This window comes from Morchella importuna (genome assembly GCF_003444635.1).
Source record: "Morchella importuna strain M04M26 chromosome Unknown Morimp01GS079, whole genome shotgun sequence".
Taxonomy (NCBI): Eukaryota; Fungi; Ascomycota; class Pezizomycetes; order Pezizales; family Morchellaceae; genus Morchella; species Morchella importuna.
Genome location: NW_025763475.1, coordinates 1 through 19,183, shown reverse-complemented (window position 1 = coordinate 19,183; position 19,183 = coordinate 1). Strand labels below are relative to the sequence as shown.

The 19,183-nt window shown below is 47.6% G+C and overlaps 1 protein-coding gene across 1 annotated transcript; it reads right to left on the bottom strand.

The window, feature by feature from the left end:
• Positions 1-17,315: 17,315 nt before the first annotated feature.
• On the bottom strand, positions 17,316-18,764 carry LAJ45_11628 (uncharacterized protein; the record flags this gene model as incomplete). The annotated part of the gene is made up of 1 exon (XM_046121110.1): positions 17,316-18,764. One exon carries the CDS (start codon positions 18,762-18,764, stop codon positions 17,316-17,318), a length of 1,449 nt encoding a protein of 482 aa, XP_045965686.1.
• Between the last annotated feature and the right edge of the window lie 419 nt (positions 18,765-19,183).

Sequence of the window (19,183 nt, the reverse complement as noted above, 5' to 3'; positions counted from 1 at the left end):
GGAACGAGGGATGATTCTCAGGGGTAGGTGCATTGACAACTGGGGCAGCACGGGGAACAGGAGCAGGATTCGCTGGTGGGGGACGAGAGTTCGGAGTAGCAGTAGCATTCCAAGGTTTTTTACTTCCTCGCTTAGCTTCTGCCGCTCGACGGCGATTATCCAGTCGTTGCAAAAGTGTCGCACAGGCATCTACTGTCGCAGGAGTTTCATGGTGTATCATTGATTCATCGAGTTCCGCATTAATACCTTCCATCAAAGCCTCAATCCGAGAAACTTCATCCATCCCTGACTCGGCAGCATATCGTTGAAATTCAGCGAAATAATCAGCAAAGGTTCGATTTCGTTGGCGAATGTTCCTAAGATTCCTCCTAGCTGTACGCATTCGATCAGTATCCCCAAAAGCAATATCCAAGATCTCATAAAACCGTAGCATGGAAGGCAAAGCGATGCCTTCTGCTCCGACATATTGTAAGAACTGATTAGCGGCAACACCCTCCAGTCGACTGAATGCATAGGATAACTTGGACTGTAGTGTGGGGAAGCGGTCGGCATTTCCCAATAACTTAATCCTCATCTGTTGCTTGAATAGGTGTAATCTTTTTCGATCGCGATCTCCCCTAAACACCTCAGGATCTGGGAGCTTCTCCGACCGCTGGGTAGTAGCAACAACGGGTGGTATTGGAGGCACAGGTGGGGCCTCATCGCCACCAATCGGTTCTTCATCAGGGGCTACCACCTCAACAGCGACCCGTTGGGTTCGAGCAGCAGCAAGATCTCGTTCGAACATCTCCCTTGCATTTCCAGCCTCCCTCTCCATCTCCTGTAAATCCATTGCATATTGAGCAAGGCCGTGTTAGGCCCGTTGAAGAAGTGCATAAGCTTCTATTCCGACATTATTATCGACCTGGGGATGTTCTTGAAAAAAGGTTTGAAGGGCATCGCTTAGTTGCTGGTAATCGACAGGGACGTGTTCCGACATGGTAGACTATAGTATTGTATTGGTTGGCGATAGAAGACGGAACCTAGTGTAACGGGGGTCTATGGGCGTAGGAACTATAGTGCCAAGGAATACAACCGAGGCAAGAACGTAGTAAAGAGGTATTCGAGACTATGGGCGATGGGGTGGCTCTACCTGGTATGACTAACCAGTCGAACCCTATGACGAGACGTAGAACAAAGTAGTATTCGTAGAGTAAATACAAAATAGATAGATAGATTTTTATATTGCTTTGAAGTACAAGACTTATCGCACGCCATCGAGCTCCGCCAAACAAAGACAAAAAGGAAAAGAAGAGAAAACAGAAAAGAGAAAACACGAAGGAAAGAAGAATCGAGCAAGGAGATACGAGAAAACGAGTACAGAAAGGTAGGAAAGCCTTAGTCTTCCGGGTCCTCCTCGTCCACCTCGTACCAGTCGAGTAGGTTTGTTTTGGTTGCGAATTGTAGTATGAGATCTACATTGAGGTTTGTAAAGAGCCAGTTTTCCCAGCTCGGTGGTCCTGGGATGTTGTCCATCAGTGGCCTTCGGATCTGTGTCCATCGGGGGCATTCCATTATGGTGTGTTTGGAGGATTGTTCTGAGCCGCACTGGCACGGCTCGGGTCTGTGTATACTGTATGTCTGTCTAGTCTGGTGACCTGACACCGTATGCGGTGTATCATTTTCGCTTTGGAGATTGAGAGTTTTGCTCGTTTGGGGTTGACTTTGAGGGTCCCTGGTTCGTGATAGTTGGTGATCGGAGTGGAGTTCCATTCCTCCAGCATGCGTTTGGTGATGAGGTCGTTTTGTATCCATCTTTCTCTGCAGTTTCCTGGTTCCTGGAAGGGAAGCATGAGTGTTGCGACTCGGTGGAGTCCTGTGCCTTTGGTGTTCTTTATTTTGCTGGGGAGGAGTTGGATGAGTTCTTCGTTGAGGGGGTGGTCCGCCGGGTAGCAAAGAATCCGTGTACCGTATTTTCGTGTTCTATGGGTGAGGAGGTGTTCCATTGGGGGAGTGCTGCCTCTTTTAGTAGCTTCTCTGTTTTTGTCCAACGGGGCAGACCAGTTATAACCCTGGCTGCTTCGTTGTAGAGTGGGTGTAGTGATCTGAGAACGTGGTCTGCTCCTGTCCACCATGCCTCCGATCCCCATAGGATTGTGGGGAGTAGGCCTTGGACGACAAAGTGGTGTACGGATTTGACTGTTGTTCCAGGGAGGTATGCTATATTCCTGATTTGCCCTAGTATACGGAGGCCTTTGGCGATGGTTTCTTCGATATGTGGTCGGAAGGAAAGATTTGAATCCAGCCAGATTCCGACGTATTTGAGTCTGTCTTTGGGGTAGATTTCCTCATTTGCGATTGTGACTGTGTGTCTTGGTGTGGGGTGTTCGATGTTGTGGGTTTAAAGAAGATGAGGTCGGATTTTTGTGGTTCATATCTGATGTTGAGGGGTGTTGCCTTTTTTATCCTTTCATCCTTTCTTTCGTTTAGCCTTTTGGTGGCGAAGAGGGGCATTTTTGCGATCTGGACGAGTGCGTCGTCGTCGATATAGGTGGTGTTGTCTTCTTTGTTGGAGTTGCTGGGGTCTGTTATGACTCCTGCATATATCATGAATAGAACTGGAGATAGGGGAGATCCTTGGGGTAGTCCCGAGTTATATAGTTGTGGGGTTTCTAGTTCGTGGTTGAACTGGAATTGGAGTGTTCGGTTGGTGTTGAATTCCTTACACCAGTTAGTTAGGTAGGTCGGGAATTTTTGTTGAGTCATGATTTCTGCAAGTAGGAGGTGGTCGACGCAGTTGAAGGCTCCTTGTATGTCATTTGTAAGGAGGGCTGGTCTGTCCGGGGTGGTTCCTGTTGTCCGTTTGATTAGGAGGTTCTGTTGGATGGGTGTGTGTAACGGCAATATCCTATGCTGGCTAAGGTGATAGATTGGATTGTGAAGAGAAGGTATTGCGCAGTCGAATTAGGATTTGTAATGAGGGTTCTGTTATGTTCTTTCGGTTTCCGTTACGCAGGGTATTAGTCATCAACGGATTAGGGCTGGATATATAAGGGGGCGTTGCCTCGTGTCTTTTCATGTTTTCCTTCCTTTCCTCTTCTCTTCACGCAACCTCTTGTATCTACCCCCGCAACACCAAAACTTTCGAACAACAATAACTTTTGGCCTGCACTCCCGATAAAACTTTTACTCGAACACGATCCTGTATGTCAATAGACCGCGTAATCTATTGGTATCTTATCGCACATCTGTTCGTACGCGAAGTTATTCACGCTCTAGTCCCCGAGCTGTGAACTTTTACCCCTCAGCCCTCGCTTAAGCCTCGCGACCATAGCGAAAGCAACAACCTGGCCTCACCAACCCCACCAAACCCACCAAACTTCGCGGGAAGAAAGAGAACTTTATCAGAAGTCTTTCCCAACCCAACCCGAACTGGAACGTCAGTGATGTCCCAACAAGCCTCCTTGAGCTCCTGGTTTGCAGGAGCCCCCCCCCCAGGAACTCCAGCCCCCCCACGCTTCCCAGACACCCAATCCACGCAACCCACCCAACAAACACAGTCTACCACAATCGAACAAACCCAACTCAGCGGCGAACCCTTCTCTATCTTCGCTGAATACACCCAGTACAACGAACCATATGCACCAAAATATGACTACATCCACCCTAGCATCGTCCCCCAAGAAACCCACGCCAGAATGGACCTCAATTATATCTCATGGGTTATTAGAAATGCCCTCACCGTGGCGCTCGAACCCCTCAACTAAACAACCGAACAGATCAACAAGGACCTAAAAGCTACCATCGAAGTCCTATCCACCCAAAATGAAACCCTTAAGCACACCGTCGACGTCCTGGCCAAACAAATGTTTGAAATGACAAAGAACCAAGACAAGACCTCCGAAAAACTCCACCGCCTCCAACAACAGCTCACCAACCTCTCCGTTAACAGACCTAGCAATCAAGCAGTCAACGAAGGAAGAGCTTCCGCAATTGCCGCCGTCGCCGCTGCCACCATCCCCGCCCCTCCCCCCGCTCCCATCAATAATGCGAACCATGCCCAACTACCAAAAGGAAAAGGAAAAGAAACACCAATCCCACCAGCACCAAAATCCTACGCATCCATCGCAGCAGGAAACGCCAATCCCGAATACACCATGGTCACGAACAGGAGGAAGTCCAAGCCCAAAGCGGATCCGCTATTCAAACCAGAAATCACCAAAATCAACAGGGAAATAGTCATCGAAACAAACAAGGAATCACCAGTCACCCCCTCCGACATCAGAACAAGAATCAACGCAAAAATCGAAAACCCAGACTGCCAGCTGATCGCCGCCAGGAAAACCTCGAAGAACAATATTGTGCTAGAGACCAAATTTGCTACGCCTGCCTCGAAAGTCTTCGAATATAAACAGGAAATAGAAGCAGCCCTAAGAGAACTCAAGGTCCCCTTTGTGGACATCAGAGTCAACTCCAAATGGTCCAAATTCATCGTACATGGAATCCCAACAACAATCGGAGACGGCTATGAAGCAGGACAGGTCATGGCCTCAGAAGTCAGAAGCAACTACGGAACCACATTCGAAATGGCACAAATCCCCAGATGGCTCAGTAGACCCGAAGCCAGAGCAGGGAAAACACACTCGTCAATGATTATCGCACTCCCAGGACAATACACAAAAGATAACCTCGGACTGAGATACCTCACCCTATTCGACCGGCAATGCAAAATTGATAACTATCTCCCAGCCAACCCAGAAACCCAATGCTCCAAATGCCTAGAATACGGCCACCGACACGAAAGATGCTCCCACCAAACCGGGAGATGCGGACACTGTGCAGAAGACCACCAAACAAAAGAACACCCATGCTCAGAATGCTCAGGAGGCACTAGATGTATCCATACACCCATCCGGTGCTATCACTGCAAGGCCCCCCATAAAGCAACAGACGCCAACTGCCCGGAACGCACCAAAGTCCGCATCACAAACAAACTCGGACCAGATACAAACCCAAGCCCACTACCAATACCTATCGTCATCCCGGCCCAAGACCCCCCCCAAGAAGACGCAGCCATGGATAACTCCCAATGAGTCACACAAGAGGACAACGGCCATCGCACAGCAACTGATCTGCGCGAAAAACGAGCTCACAACAAAGTCAGTAGTGGAGGAAGCAGAACAGGACCACAACATACTTTTTCTTTTGTTACAAGAACCATGGAACAATAAAGACGGCCACCCACCAGAATCCCCTCTCTTTTATCTATTCACAGCCAGCAACAAAGGCACTAAAGCCGCTACATACATCAGAAAACATGCCAACCTAAAACCAAAACATCATTACACTCATAACAACTTCATCGTCTCCGTCACGGTGGAAATCCAAAACCAAAAAACACAAATCCTCAACATATACTCACCAGGGCGGAGTGGACCTTTCGCAGAAGTCTCCCGACAAATAACCACCATCCAAAACTGCCTTGTCATGGGAGACTTCAACAGCCACCACCAACTATGGTATGGACATAGATCCCATGACTACACCAACACAATCAGAACAGACAAACCTGGATCCAGGAAAATAAAAAGATGGATCGACCGACAAAAGCTATCCCTACTCAACGAACCAGGCGAATTCACACACTTCCCCAGAAATAATAACAGACCGACCATCATCGATCTAACACTAGTCAAAGGACCAATTCTGGACAATGACGTCCGCTGGAACATCGACCGACACGGAGCAGGATCCGACCACGGGAAAACCATCCTACAACTACGAATAGAGAAGCCCCCTCACATCCCCAGGAGACTATGGCACTGAACGAATTGGGAAAAATTGGAAGAAAATATCTCAGGCCTCCACTTTCCCCCGAAGCATGGGAAAGCCAGAACCACACAAAGCAATCGGTCGACTTTATACTCGAACATATAGACAACCTGATAGACCAAGTAACCCCATGGAGCCAAGGACACCTTAAATCCAAGAAATGGTGGACCCCAGAGCTGAAGGAAATTAAATCAACCCTCAACACACTTGAAAGGAAAGCCAGAAACACCCAAAAGGACGAAGACAGGGAATCTTTCAGGAAGACCAGCAGAAAATGGACGGCAGCAATCCGGAAAGCCAAGGCGGAACAAAGGGAAAAAGAACTCATGGAAGCCAAGGGAAGCGCCATCTGGAAACTAGTCAACACGGGGAAAAGAAGGGACACTACAATCCCAACTATACAAGGTGAAGAAACGTTTGCGGGGAAGTGCCAAGCTCTAAGAGCCCAACTCTTCCCCACAAATTGGACGTCCCCCGACAACCCTCCACTCCAAATCAGACCCCCCTCTTTTGACCTTAGTGACGATTTTCAGGAAGTAACAACAGAAGAAATTACATCCGCAATCAGATCATGCCCAACACACTCGGCCACCGGACCCGATAACATCCCATACCCATTCATACAGGCAACAATCAGGGCAAATACCCAACTCTTCCAAGACATGTTCTCGGCCATGCTCCGATATGGAGTCCAACCGGATCGATGGAAAACGGCAAAATGCATACCAATCCCGAAACCAGGAAAATCCGACTATTCGTTAGCCAAAGCCTACCGACCCATCTCCCTATTACAATGCTTCAGCAAAGTACTGGAAAAGATAGTGGCAACAAGACTATGCACCGCCGGATCCATCCTGGAGACCCTCAGCAAAGACCAGTTTGGAGGAAGACCAACAATCTCAGCGATTGATGCCCTACTACGGACTCTTACGCCCATACAACAAAACCTCCTAATCAAACGAACCACAGGAACCACCCCAGACAGACCAGCCCTCCTTACAAATGACATACAGGGAGCCTTCAACTGCGTCAACCACCTCCTACTCGCAGAAATCATGACCCAACAAAAATTCCCAACATACCTAACCAACTGGTGCAAGGAATTCAACACCAACCGAACACTCCAATTCCAATTTAACCACGAAATGGAACCACCACAACCATACGCCTCAGGACTACCCCAAGGCTCTCCCCTATCCCCAGTATTATTTATGATATACGCCGGGGTGATAACAGATCCCACCAACTCCCCCAAAGAAACCAACACCACCTATATCGACGACGATGCACTCGTACAACTCGCAAAGTCCCCCCTCTACATCACCAAAAGACTCAACGAAAGAATGGCGGAAAGGGTCAAGAAAGCAGCACCCCTCAATATCAAATACGAACCTCAGAAATCCGACCTGGTTTTCTTCAAACCCACAAAGTCGAGCACTCCAACTCCCAGAAACTCGGTAATAATCGCAAAAGAAGAAATCCAACCTAAAGATAGACTCAAATACGTTGGAGTCTGGTTGGACTCAAACCTCTCCTTCCGACCCCACATCGAAGAAACCATCGCCAAAGGCCTTAAAGCCCTAAGCAGAATCAGAAACATCGCATACCTCCCCGGGACAACAGTAAAATCCATCCACCACCTCATCGTCCAAGGCTTCCTCCCCACTATCCTATGGGGATCAGAGGCATGGTGGACGGGAGCCGACCACATCCTCCGATCACTATCCCCACTCTATAACGAAGCTGCCAGGATAGTAACAGGCCTACCCCGCTGGACAAAAACCGAAAAAACTGCTCAAAGAAGCAGCACTCCCCCCACTCGAACACCTCCTCAACCACAAATCACGAAAATATGGGACTCGCATCCTTTGCCATCCTGCCGACCACCCACTCAACGAAGGACTTATACAGCTCCTCCTCACCAGATTAAAAAACATAAAAGGCACAGGCCTACACCGGATCGCATCACTCATGCTACCATTCCAAGAACCAGGCAACCGCAGAGAGCGATGGATCCAAAACGACACCCTCACCAAACGCATGCTGGAAGAATGGAACTCCATCCAATGCACCAATTACCATGAGCCAGGAACCCTTAAGATTCACCCCAAACGAGCAAAACTCCCCCGATCCAAAGCGAAACTCATTCACCGCATACGATGCCAAGTCACCAGAATAGACAGACATGCAGCATTCACGGAACCCGAACCCCGCCAATGTGGCTCGGAACAATCCTCCAAACATACCATGATCGACTGCCCGCGATGGGTACAAATACGAAGGCCACTCATGGACAAAATCCCAGGACCGCACACCTGGGAAAATTGGTTATTCACCAACCTCAACGTAGACCTGATTCTACAATTCGCATCAAAAACCAACCTACTCGACTGGTACGAAGTGGACGAGGAGGACCCGGAGGAATGACGAAGGATTTCTTTGTTTTCTCTTTTCTTTTCTGTACCTTCCTAAAATGATTTTCGTTGCTTTCCGTCTTCTTTCCTCTGTTTCCTTTGTTTTTTCCTATGTTTATGGCGGTGGATCCGGCGTGCGATAAGTTCTGTACTTCAAAGCAATATAAAAACTATCTATCTATCTATCTTGTATCTACTCGCGCCCGACCGCGCGGGAGACAGGACCCCCTCCCGTTTCGACATCCTGATTCTCGAATTGCTTCAGGCTCTGAGCGGAATGCCCCCCTATCTACCGAGTTGAAGCCTCTTACGAGGACGCGTCCTTCTTCCCACCCCTTCCTCAACACCGTCGGCGCCCCCGATCGCGACACCAAAACAACCAGCCCTTCGAGGCTACTCCTCTCTACGTCGTATTGGCACTCTGTCAATAGTCTGGAGGTTAGCGCAGACTCATTGCCAAAGCCTACGATAACCCACGGTGCTAGCGACCCTACGGTCGCGAAACATTCGTTCCTTACCTTACGCGAGGTCCCTTCGTTGGGCCTTACCCCGCTTTACGGCCCCAGCCAGGCAACCCATTTAACCGAGTCGGCTTCCCCGCTCACCCAACTCCATCGGCCCGGCATTACAACCGAGACCACCACCATCAAGACACGGTCGGCACTTACGATTGTGACCACCCTATATACTACGGAAATCGAGTTCGAAGGTCACCACTGTAAAGACCACCAACAGGTAGCGGCTCACGCTCACCCCATCTATACTTGGCCTTTGTGCCATTCCTACCTTAACTCCCTGCTGCCTGACGAGCAGATTCCCAGGGACCCTATCGACACCCTCCTCCCTACGCTTTCACACCTGATGCTTCGGCGGTCTTTCGTCTCGCCTTCGTGCAATACTTCCTTTTAGGCATTGGTAATGATCCTGGTTTATGGTGAACGGGTATATAGACGTTGACTTTATGTTGTTTGACGGAGAAGCTTTTGGGATTTCATTTTACTGTAGTGTTGTTACTTTGTTCGTCGCTTAGTTTCTGTTCATCTACACCATGTCGCGCGATGATTGTACGTATCTTTTCCTTTGTCTTTGGCGGTAGTGTAGGCGTGCGATAAGCCATGTGCTTCTATGCAATATAAAAATATCTATCTATTTTGTATCTACGCTACGAATACTACGTTTGTTCACATCTCGCCATAGGGTTCAACTGGTTTGTCACACCAGGTAGAGCCGCCTCATAGTCCATAGTCCTGAATACCTATTGCTACGTCTTCGCCTCGGTTGTATTCCTTGGCATTATAGTTCCTACGTACATAGACCCCTGCTACAGTGTGAGGGTGCGGAGTAGAGCATCGATCGCTGAGATTGTTGGTCTGTCTCCGAATTGGTCTTTGGTGAGTGTCTCCAGGATGGATCCGGCTGTGCATAGTCTTGTTGCCACTATTTTTTCCAATATTTTACTGAAGCATTGCAATAGGGAGATTGGTCGATAGGCTTTGGCCGATGAATAGTCGGGTTTTCCTGGCTTTGGGATTGGTACACATCTTGCCACTTTCCATCGGTCTGGTTGGACTCCATGGCGGAGCATGGCTGAGAACATGTCTTGAAATAGTTGGATGTTTGCTTTGATCGTTGCCTGGATAAATGTGTAAGGGATGCCGTCAGGGCCGGTGGCCGAGTGGGTTGGGCATGATTTAATTGCGGATATGATTTCCTCTGGCGTTACTTCCTGGAAAGTGTCACTAAGGTCAAAGGATAGGGGTCTGATTTGGAGTGGGGGGTTGTTGGGGGACGTCCAATTTGTGGGGAAGAGTTGGGCTCTGAGAGCTTGGCACTTCCCCGCAAACGTTTCTTCACCTTGTATGGTTGGGATCGTGACGTCCCTTCTTCTTCCTGCATTAACTAGTTTCCAGATGGCACTTCCTTTGGCCTCCGAGAGTTCTTTTTCCCTCTGTTCTGCTTTGGCTTTTCGGATCAGTGATGTCCATTTCCTGCTAGTTTTTCTAAGAGCCTCTCTGTCCTCGTCTTTTTGGGTGTTCCTGGCTCTCCTTTCCACTGTGTTGAGGATTGTTTTGAGTTTTTTTCAACTCCGGGGTCCACCATTTCTTGGATTTGGCGTGTCCTTGGCTCCATGGGGTGACTTTATCTATTAGATTGTCTATATGTTCGAGTATGAAGTCGACTGATTGTTTTGTATGGTTCTGGCATTCCCACGCCTCAGGGGGAAACTGAAGGCCTGAGATATTTTCTTCCAATTTTTCCCAGTTCGTTAGGTGCCATAATCTTCTAGCTATGTGGGGAGGTTTCTCTATCCGTAGTTGTACTATAGTTTTCCCGTGGTCGGAGCCTGCGCCATGGCGGTCGATATTCCAGCGTACGTCATGGTCCAGGATTGGTCTTTTGATCAGTGTTAGGTCGATAATGGTTGGTCTGTTGTTGTTTCTGGGGAAGTGTGTGAATTCCCCGGGTTCGTTGAGAAGGGATAGCTTTTGTCGATCAATCCATCTTTTGAGCTTCTTGGATCCGGATTTGTCTGATCTGATTGTGTTTGTGTAGTCGTGGGATCTGTGTCCATACCATAGTTGGTGGTGGCTATTGAAGTCTCCCATGACGAGGCAGTTTTGGATGGTGGTTATCTGGCGAGATATTTCTGCAAAGGGTCCGCTTCGCCCTGGTGAGTATATGTTGAGGATTTGTGTTTTTTGGTTTTGGATTTCCACCGTGACGGAGACGATGAAATTGTTATGTGTATATTGGTGTTTTGGTTTTAGGTTGGCATGCTTTCTGATATATGTAGCGGCTTTGGTGCCCTTGTTGCTGGCTGTAAATAGGTAAAAGAGGGGGGATTCCGGTGGGTGGCCATCTTTGTTGTTCCATGGTTCTTGTAACAAAAGAAAAAGTATGTTATGGTCCTGTTCTGTTTCCTCCACTACTGACTTTGTTGTAAGCTCGTTTTTCGCGCAGTTCAGTTGCTGTGCGATAGCCGTGGTTCTTTTGGTGTAACTCATTGGGTGTTATCCATGGCTGCGTCTTCTTGAGGGGGGTCCTGGGCCGGGATGACAATGGGTATTGGTAGTGGGCTTGGGTTTGTATCTGGTCCAAGTTTGTTTGTGATGCGGACTTTGGTACGTTCTGGGCAGTTGTTGTCTGTTGCTTTATGGGGGGCCTTGAAATGAAAGCATCGAATGGGTGTATGTATGCATCTGTTGCCTCCTGAGCATTCGGAGCATGGGTGCTCTTTTGTTTGGTGGTCCTCTGCACAGTGTCCGCATCTCCCGGTTTGGTGGGAGCATCTTTCCTGTCAGTGGCCATATTCCAAGCATTTAGAACATTGGGTTTCTGGGCTAGCTGGGAGGTAGTTGTCGATCTTGCATTGTCGGTCGAACAGTGTGAGGTATCTTAGTCCGAGGTTATCCTTTGTGTACTGTCCTGGGAGAGCGATGATCATTGACGAGTGTGTTTTCCCTACTCTGGCCTCGGGTCTGCTAAGCCATCTGGGGATTTGTGCCATTTCGAATGTGGTTCCGTAGTTGCTTCTGATTTCTGAGGCCATGACCTGTCCTGCTTCATAGCCATCTCCAATTGTTGTGGGGATTCCGTGTATGATGAACTTAGACCATTTGCAGTTGACCCTGATGTCAACAAAGGGGACTTTGAGTTCTTTCAGGGCTGCTTTGATTTCTTGTTTATATTTGAAGACTTTTGAGGCATGTGTGGCGAATTTGGTTTCCAGCACAATGTTGTTTTTTGAGGTCTTCCTGGCGGCAATGAGCTGGCAGTCCAGGTTTTCAATTTTAGAGTTGATTTTTGTCCTGATGTCGGAGGGGGTGACCGTTGATTCCTTGTTTGTTTCTATGACGATCTCTCGGTTGATTTTGGTGATTTCTGGTTTGAATAGGGGGTCCGCTTTGGGTTTGGGTTTCCTCTTGTTCGTGACAGTGGTGTATTCGGGGTTGGCGTTTCCTGCTGCAATAGATGCATAAGATTTTGGTGCTGGTGCTGGTGGGGTTGGTGCCTCTTTCCCTTTTCCTTTTGCTTGTTGGGCATGGTTCAGGTTGTTGACGGGTGCGGTGGTAGAGGCGATGGTGGAGGCGGTGACGGCGGCGATAGCTGCAGTTCTTCCTTCATTGACTACTTTGTCACTGGGTCTGGAGAGGTGGGTGAGTTGTTGTTGTAGGCGGTGAAGTTTCTCGGATGTTCTGTCTTGATTTTTTGTCATTTCGAACATTTGTTTGGCCAGGGTATCGATGGTGTGCCTGAGGGATTCATTCTGGACGGATAGGACTTTGATGGTGGCTTCCAAGTTTTTGTTGGTCTGTTCGGTTGTCTGGTTGAGGGGTTCAAGCGCCACGGTGAGGGCATTTCTGATTACCAATGAGATATAATTGAGGTCCATCCTGGCATGGGTTTCTTGGGGGACGATGCTAGGGTGGATATAGTCGTATTTTGGTGCGTAGGGTTCGTTATATTGGGTGTGTTCAGCGAAGATGGAGAAGGGTTCGCCGCTGAGTTGGGTTTGTTCGATCGTGGTGGACTGAGTTTGTTGGGTGGATTGAGTGTCGGGGAAGCGTGGGGGGGCTGGGGTTCCAGGTGGGGGGGCTCCTGCGAACCAGGAGCTCAGGGAGGCTTGCTGGGACATCACTGATGTTCCGGATCGAGTTGGGTTAGGAAAAACTTCTGATAAAGTTCTCTTCCTGCCCGCGGAGTTTAGGGGGTTGGGTGGGTTTGTTGAGGCCAGGTTTGTTGTTGTTGTTTTCGCTGCGGTCGCGAGACTTAAGCGAGGCTTAAGCGAGGGTTGAGGGGTACAGAGTTCACAACTCAGGAACTAGAGCGTGAATGACTTCGCGTACGAACAGATGTGTGATAAGATACCAATAGATTACGCGGTCTATTGACATACAGGATCGTGTTCGAGTAAAAGTTTTATCGGGAATGCAGGCCAAAAGTTATTGTTTGATCGAAAGTTTTGGTGTTGCGAGGGTAAATACAAGAGGTTCCGTGAGGAGAAAAGGAAAGGAAGAGAAACATGAACAGGCACGAGACAACGCTCCCTTATATACCCAACCCCTAGTCCATTGATGACTAATACCCCGCGTAACGGAAACCGAAGGAACATAACAGAAACCCTATTACAAATCGTAGTCCAACTGCGCAATACTTCCTCTTCACGATCCAATCCATCACCCTAGCCAGAATATAATATTGCCGTTACACAACCCCTGTTCAGGTCGGCGTCCCCTAAGGCTCCCCCATATCACCCCTACTCTTCGTCATATACATGAACATCCTCCATCTGCACGACCCTTCCCCAGGGCTCACTCTATCCTATATTGACGATTTTGCAATAACCGTGGGCTCCCCCAGTTACCAGCAAAACATCCACATCCTCGAAGAACACTTCAAGGCGATCACAACCATCACGGCCGCTCAGAACACCACCTTCTCAATCCCCAAAACTGAACTCATGCACTGGCAAACCCCTAGAGACAAGGCGCCAACCTGCACTCTCCCTATCACCCTCGACAACCAGATATTCCACCCAGGCCACCAAGTCAGATGGGTCGGCTTCTGGCTATCCCCAAAGTTCAACCCAAACACCCACTTTATCCGCCGCCTAGCCTCCGCCCAAGCCAGCTTCGGAATCTTCCAGAGATTCTCCTTCGCCGGCAAAGGCCTCTCCTCATCCACCTGTAGGAAAATTGCCCTACTCGCCATCCGTCCAATGCTCACATACGGGGCATCTGTCCTCACCCCCACCAGCTCCATCAAAGCCATGAATAAATTCTGGTACTCAGTACTCAGATGGGCCACTGGCTGCTTCAAGGCAACTAACCGTCGGGTCCTCTACGCCGAAGCCCACTGCCCCCCCCTCATCCACTAAATCCACTACCTAAAAATGAAGTTTGCCATCCGTGTCCTACTCGCCCACCCTTTCAACAATCCAGTGACAGGATGCTGTCACCCCTCCTTCCCTACCTTGTCCCCCGACAGAGTACCCTCCCACACACGCCTCCTGTGGGGCCGCCCTAACCCACGTAAGAAGTGGAACTCTACAGCAACAAAAGAAGTGGCCTACCGCCCCATCGAACACCTATGCTCCCTTCTCCGACACCCAATCACAAGAGTAACAAACCATAAGCTCCTCCCAAAGCTAGCAAAAGAACAGATGCTGGATAACTGAGCTCACGACTTTCCGACACCCCCCTACTACACCTTCCCCCTCACCACAAGCCCTGAACCCTTCATGGACCTGCACAAATTCACGGCTACTCGAATTCACCAAATGAGAGCCCAAAAAGCTACCTTATAGGCCACAAATCATGGCTCAATCTCCACCTCTCCGACACATGTGACAGATGCGGCGAAGGCCCTGAAACCACCGAACATGCCATCCTCTCTTGCCGAGCAAAGGCAACCCAACGCACTCAACTCCTCCCAGGAATCAACACCCTCGAAGAGATCTGGAGCAACCACACCAACACACTAGCTCTAGAAGCCTTCATCACCGCCACCAAAACAAACTTCCCTAGAAGAGAACATATCTCTCCCCTCCTGTCTGTATCAGAGACGTCAAGTGCGCTCAGTTCCCCTCCCTCTTCCACCTGGCCTCCACAAAGCTGCCTCCACAATTCATAGAGCCCCACACCCGCAAAGACCCTCAAAGGGCAACAGGTTATTAAAAACCAGCAGAAAGACTTTCTTATGTCGGATATGGACCGCCGAAGCTCGTTGTCTCTCCTTGCCACCAACTAGTTAGAATGTTAGTACAGTTACTCTTTTCATAGTTTCCTTTGTTCCTCTGGGGTTGTGAAGTTTGTATTTTTCTAAGCCGGGGAGAGGTATTTTTATGCCATAGACTATGGCTGCATGCAGAGTTTTGTACCTAGAATTAATTAAAACTACATGATTTAAAAAAAAAAAAAAAAAAAAATTGACGGGTTAAGGGATAGCCAATATATCCTTACAGCAAGTTCAGGGTTAGGCTTTCCAGGAACAACGAGAAAAATTATGGTCTAGAAATACCCAGAGGTTTGCGAGAATGGGTCTAATACCTATTCCGTTTTGGTCAGGGGTGGGATAGTCGTTTAAATGTCTGCTTCTTGTAACTTTTAAGATTTTTATTTGTTTTTTTTTGGGAGGGGAGAACTACAGATTCACACATCAAGATCACTTTCTATAAGGATACCCACACAAAATATCACCAAAACCATAAGGATATTCTTATAACCAATTATCCTTCAAACCCCATACAAGTTTGTTAGGACTGGCCAGTGGTATCCTTATAGCGGGTATATCCTTATATCAAATATCCCTACAGCGAGAGTCTACTGTATTGCAAATGCTGCGCAACAAATCTGCCCAACAACGTGGGATCCGGGATCCGGGCCGAGTCAGTGCTGGTGATGCAAACCCGGTTGGTGCAGTGTTGCGAGAGGAGGTCTTTGGTGACTTTCTTGGGGTCGTTTCTGTAAGAGGAGTCGATAGGGTATTATTTAGTGGGATTCCGGTGGGACTGTGGGGCGGCTTCGGGTGTTTAGTGTACGGTGTGAGACAAGACCTAGGCGGTTCATTCATGAACTGGCCCCGGAAATCGTCGAGAACGGTTATGAGACAGGTGGAAGAATGCACTGGTCGAGTGGTTAGTATTGGAGAGAGGTTTTGGTGAATTTGCAATCTCGCCGTTCTAGTCAGTTTTGTATCTCCAGTCCAAAGACTGACTCAAAATCCATCCGTTGCGGCGCCGCTGGCTCGATCCGCGGTCTCCAATGATGCGTGCAATGATGCGTGCAAAAATTCAGGATCGCGATCATGCGGGATAATCAGTCTCAAGGGCTTAGGATTCTCAATCACCCGGAGAGATTGTTAGGATGCAGTCTGTTTCTCGTGTAAATGAAACTTTCCGGTTGGCGTTGGAGTTGTATACTGGAATGAATGAATTCTCAGGTATTCGGGCTGAAGTTGGCTGCTGGTTTCAGTGAATAACGGAGATAAGGCTACATGTATTGTACATATACGGCGTATATACCGTAACGCTAACAATGTCCCGTATCCTCCACAACACTCGAGCACCCGATCAATGTCAACACAAAGGCTGTCAGCCACCGACACAAAGATGATCTCCCCACTCAGACTCAGAACCATGCTTTTATCACTGGCTTTATTATCACTGGCTTTATTATCACTGGCTTTATTATCACTGGCTTTATTATCACTGGCTTTATTATCACTGGCTTTATTATCACTGGCTTTATTATCATCGCTCTAGCTCTACCGAGAATGACTCAATGTAAAGCCTGTATTTCCAATGGAACGTGCAGACATTCGATACCGCATAATTATGTAATTGCAATAGGTGCGTCCGATATTTGCAACTTACAATAGTACTTGTCAACTAGGGGTGGGCCACCTCGCGACCGCGAGGTGTTGCAATTTTGGAAAATAGATGCATTGCGATTTAGTTACAATAATAAAAGAAAAAATGAAAAAAAAGAAAATAGAAAATAAAAGAAAATACAAATGGAGATAAAGAAAAAAAAGAAAATACAGAGAGAGATAAAGAAAAAAACAAAATTCTAACTCATAACAATAAACTCTTATACCCCTTTCAAACTACCCTAAATTACTCTCCACCGCCCGCAATCCCAATCTAAATCTATGAGTAAGTTAGTATTTCGCAAGCAACGGAAACAGAAATTATATTTACCTTTACGTTTTGTAACCTCCAGTTTTATCTTTCCCTAACCGCAACACTAACCCAAACCCTCAGACTTCCGCTACCAAGTATCTATATCAATATCAGTTTTTCGTTTGAGATTGAGATATTTACCTTTACGTTTTGTAACCCCCAGTTTTATCTTTCCCTAACCGCAACACTAACCCAAACCCTCAGCCTTCTGCTACCAAGTATCTATATCAATATCAGTTTTTCGTTTGAGATTGAGATAGAGATGATTATTACCATTACCTACAACGTTCCTAGAAATCCCAAAATTACCGTACTACTACGCTTCAATTTGCCGAGCCGTTTATGATCAGAATGCTACATCAATGTTAACATCATTATTAAAAGTAGATTTGAATACCATACCCTCTTTACAACAGCACTTCCGGGTATACGATGTTATCGGTTTGTGGCTGCATTTCCTCTCCTTGCAATACCATCAAGCCGGTCACGTCGGTAACTCTTGATAGTGCTACATACAGCTGCCCGTGAGTGAAGGAATCAGACCGCAAGTCAACTCCAACAACATCCAATGATTGACCTTGTGCTTTATTGACGGTCATTGCAAAACAAAGCCGAATAGGCAATTGCCTTCTTATTATGATGAAAGGGAGATCACCCTCAGCGGATGATAACTGGATGCGTGGAATAACCTTTGGCTGGCCATCAAACTCACCATCCAGAATTCTAGCTTCGATGCACCGTCTACCAAGCCTTGTCACAGTCATTCTCGTCCCATTACAGAGACCCTGTTTCGGATACAAATTACGGAGTAGAATTATTGGCGCCCCCACTTTTAGTTTGAGAATTGCCGGTGGAAGTCCAGATGGATTCAGATTCTGCAGGTATTCCGGAGGTAGTAGGTTCGAATTATCTTCTGAATTTTCGCTGTCGACTGTATCAGCTGAGTAGTAGGTATGAATTTCGCCTTCAATTTCTTGTAAAACCCTATCATTGAACTCAGCGACTGTATCGTTTCGCATCGCTAGAATCGCGCGCTTTGAAAACGCAGCGTAATTTACGGTTGCCGATTCGATTATCCGCCGTGGAAAGACATGCGAACAGAGATCCTCAACTGTTTTACAGCTTTGAATGAACGGCGGTAAAGAGATTCTACCGTACCATTGAGCATTATGCATCATTCCACCAAGCCAATCCGCAAACTCCTCATTAACAACACCTTCACGAACCCGCATGTTAATTTTGAGTCTCAAGATTTTGAAGTGCTGCCACAAATATGATCGTTGAAGGCAGGCCTGCACTATCTGAGCTCGATTACCACGCCGCACAACTGGTAAAATCTGTGCAAAGTCCCCTCCGAGTACGATCGGAATATTTCCAAACAGAGAATCATCACCAACTCCACAAATGTCATTCAGGGTACGACTAACAGCCTCAAAGCAGTACTTATTCTGCATAGGTACCTCATCCCAGATTATCAGAGCAGTTTGTTCTATCAAACCGGCTAGGAGGCTGCCCCATTTTATGTCGCAGGTTGAGGTCTCATGTATCGCAATTGGAATTTTGAACCTTGAATGCGATGTCCTGCCTCCAGGGAGTAACTGTGCTGCAATACCGGAAGAAGCCACGCAGAGAACAATTTTACCTTGAGAACGGAGATGGTTACAGATAACATTATAGAGAAATGTTTTTCCAGTACCTGCAGGCCCTTGTATGAAAAATAGGGCTGATGAACGTTCTTCAACACTGTGTGTAATAGTGTTGAAGCACTGGAGTTGATCAGTATTGAGCATTGGAATCCTCAACTGTAGGCTTGCGGCCTCCATTTCCATGTCATATCGCAGTTCAGATGCAACCATTTCGTTCCCACCCGTTCGATTCCAATCTACCATGTATGAGGGCAACCCAAAGTTTGAAAGTGATTTATTGGAGTCCGCAAGAATTTGTGATATCAGGTAAAGACCATAGTCCAGATAGGCATCAGGCAGTTCAGGAGGTACAATCAGTCCTGGGTTTCTCTCCAATGCATGGGGCAAGTCATCACAAATGTTTGTTTTAAAATTTATCCCATAATGCCAAAGGGTCAGTCACGTTACCAAAGAGTAGGGCTGTAGCAAAGAGTGTACGGAGGGAATATCCACTTGAGAATAAGCTCGCTTCAGTAAAGCATTGCACCCACTCCTGATCATCCTCAAGCAAACCAAGAGCAATACATGCAGCTTTAAAAGTAGGATGCGGTATGTTTTCTACAGTTCTAAGATGTTCAAAAGATTTTGCC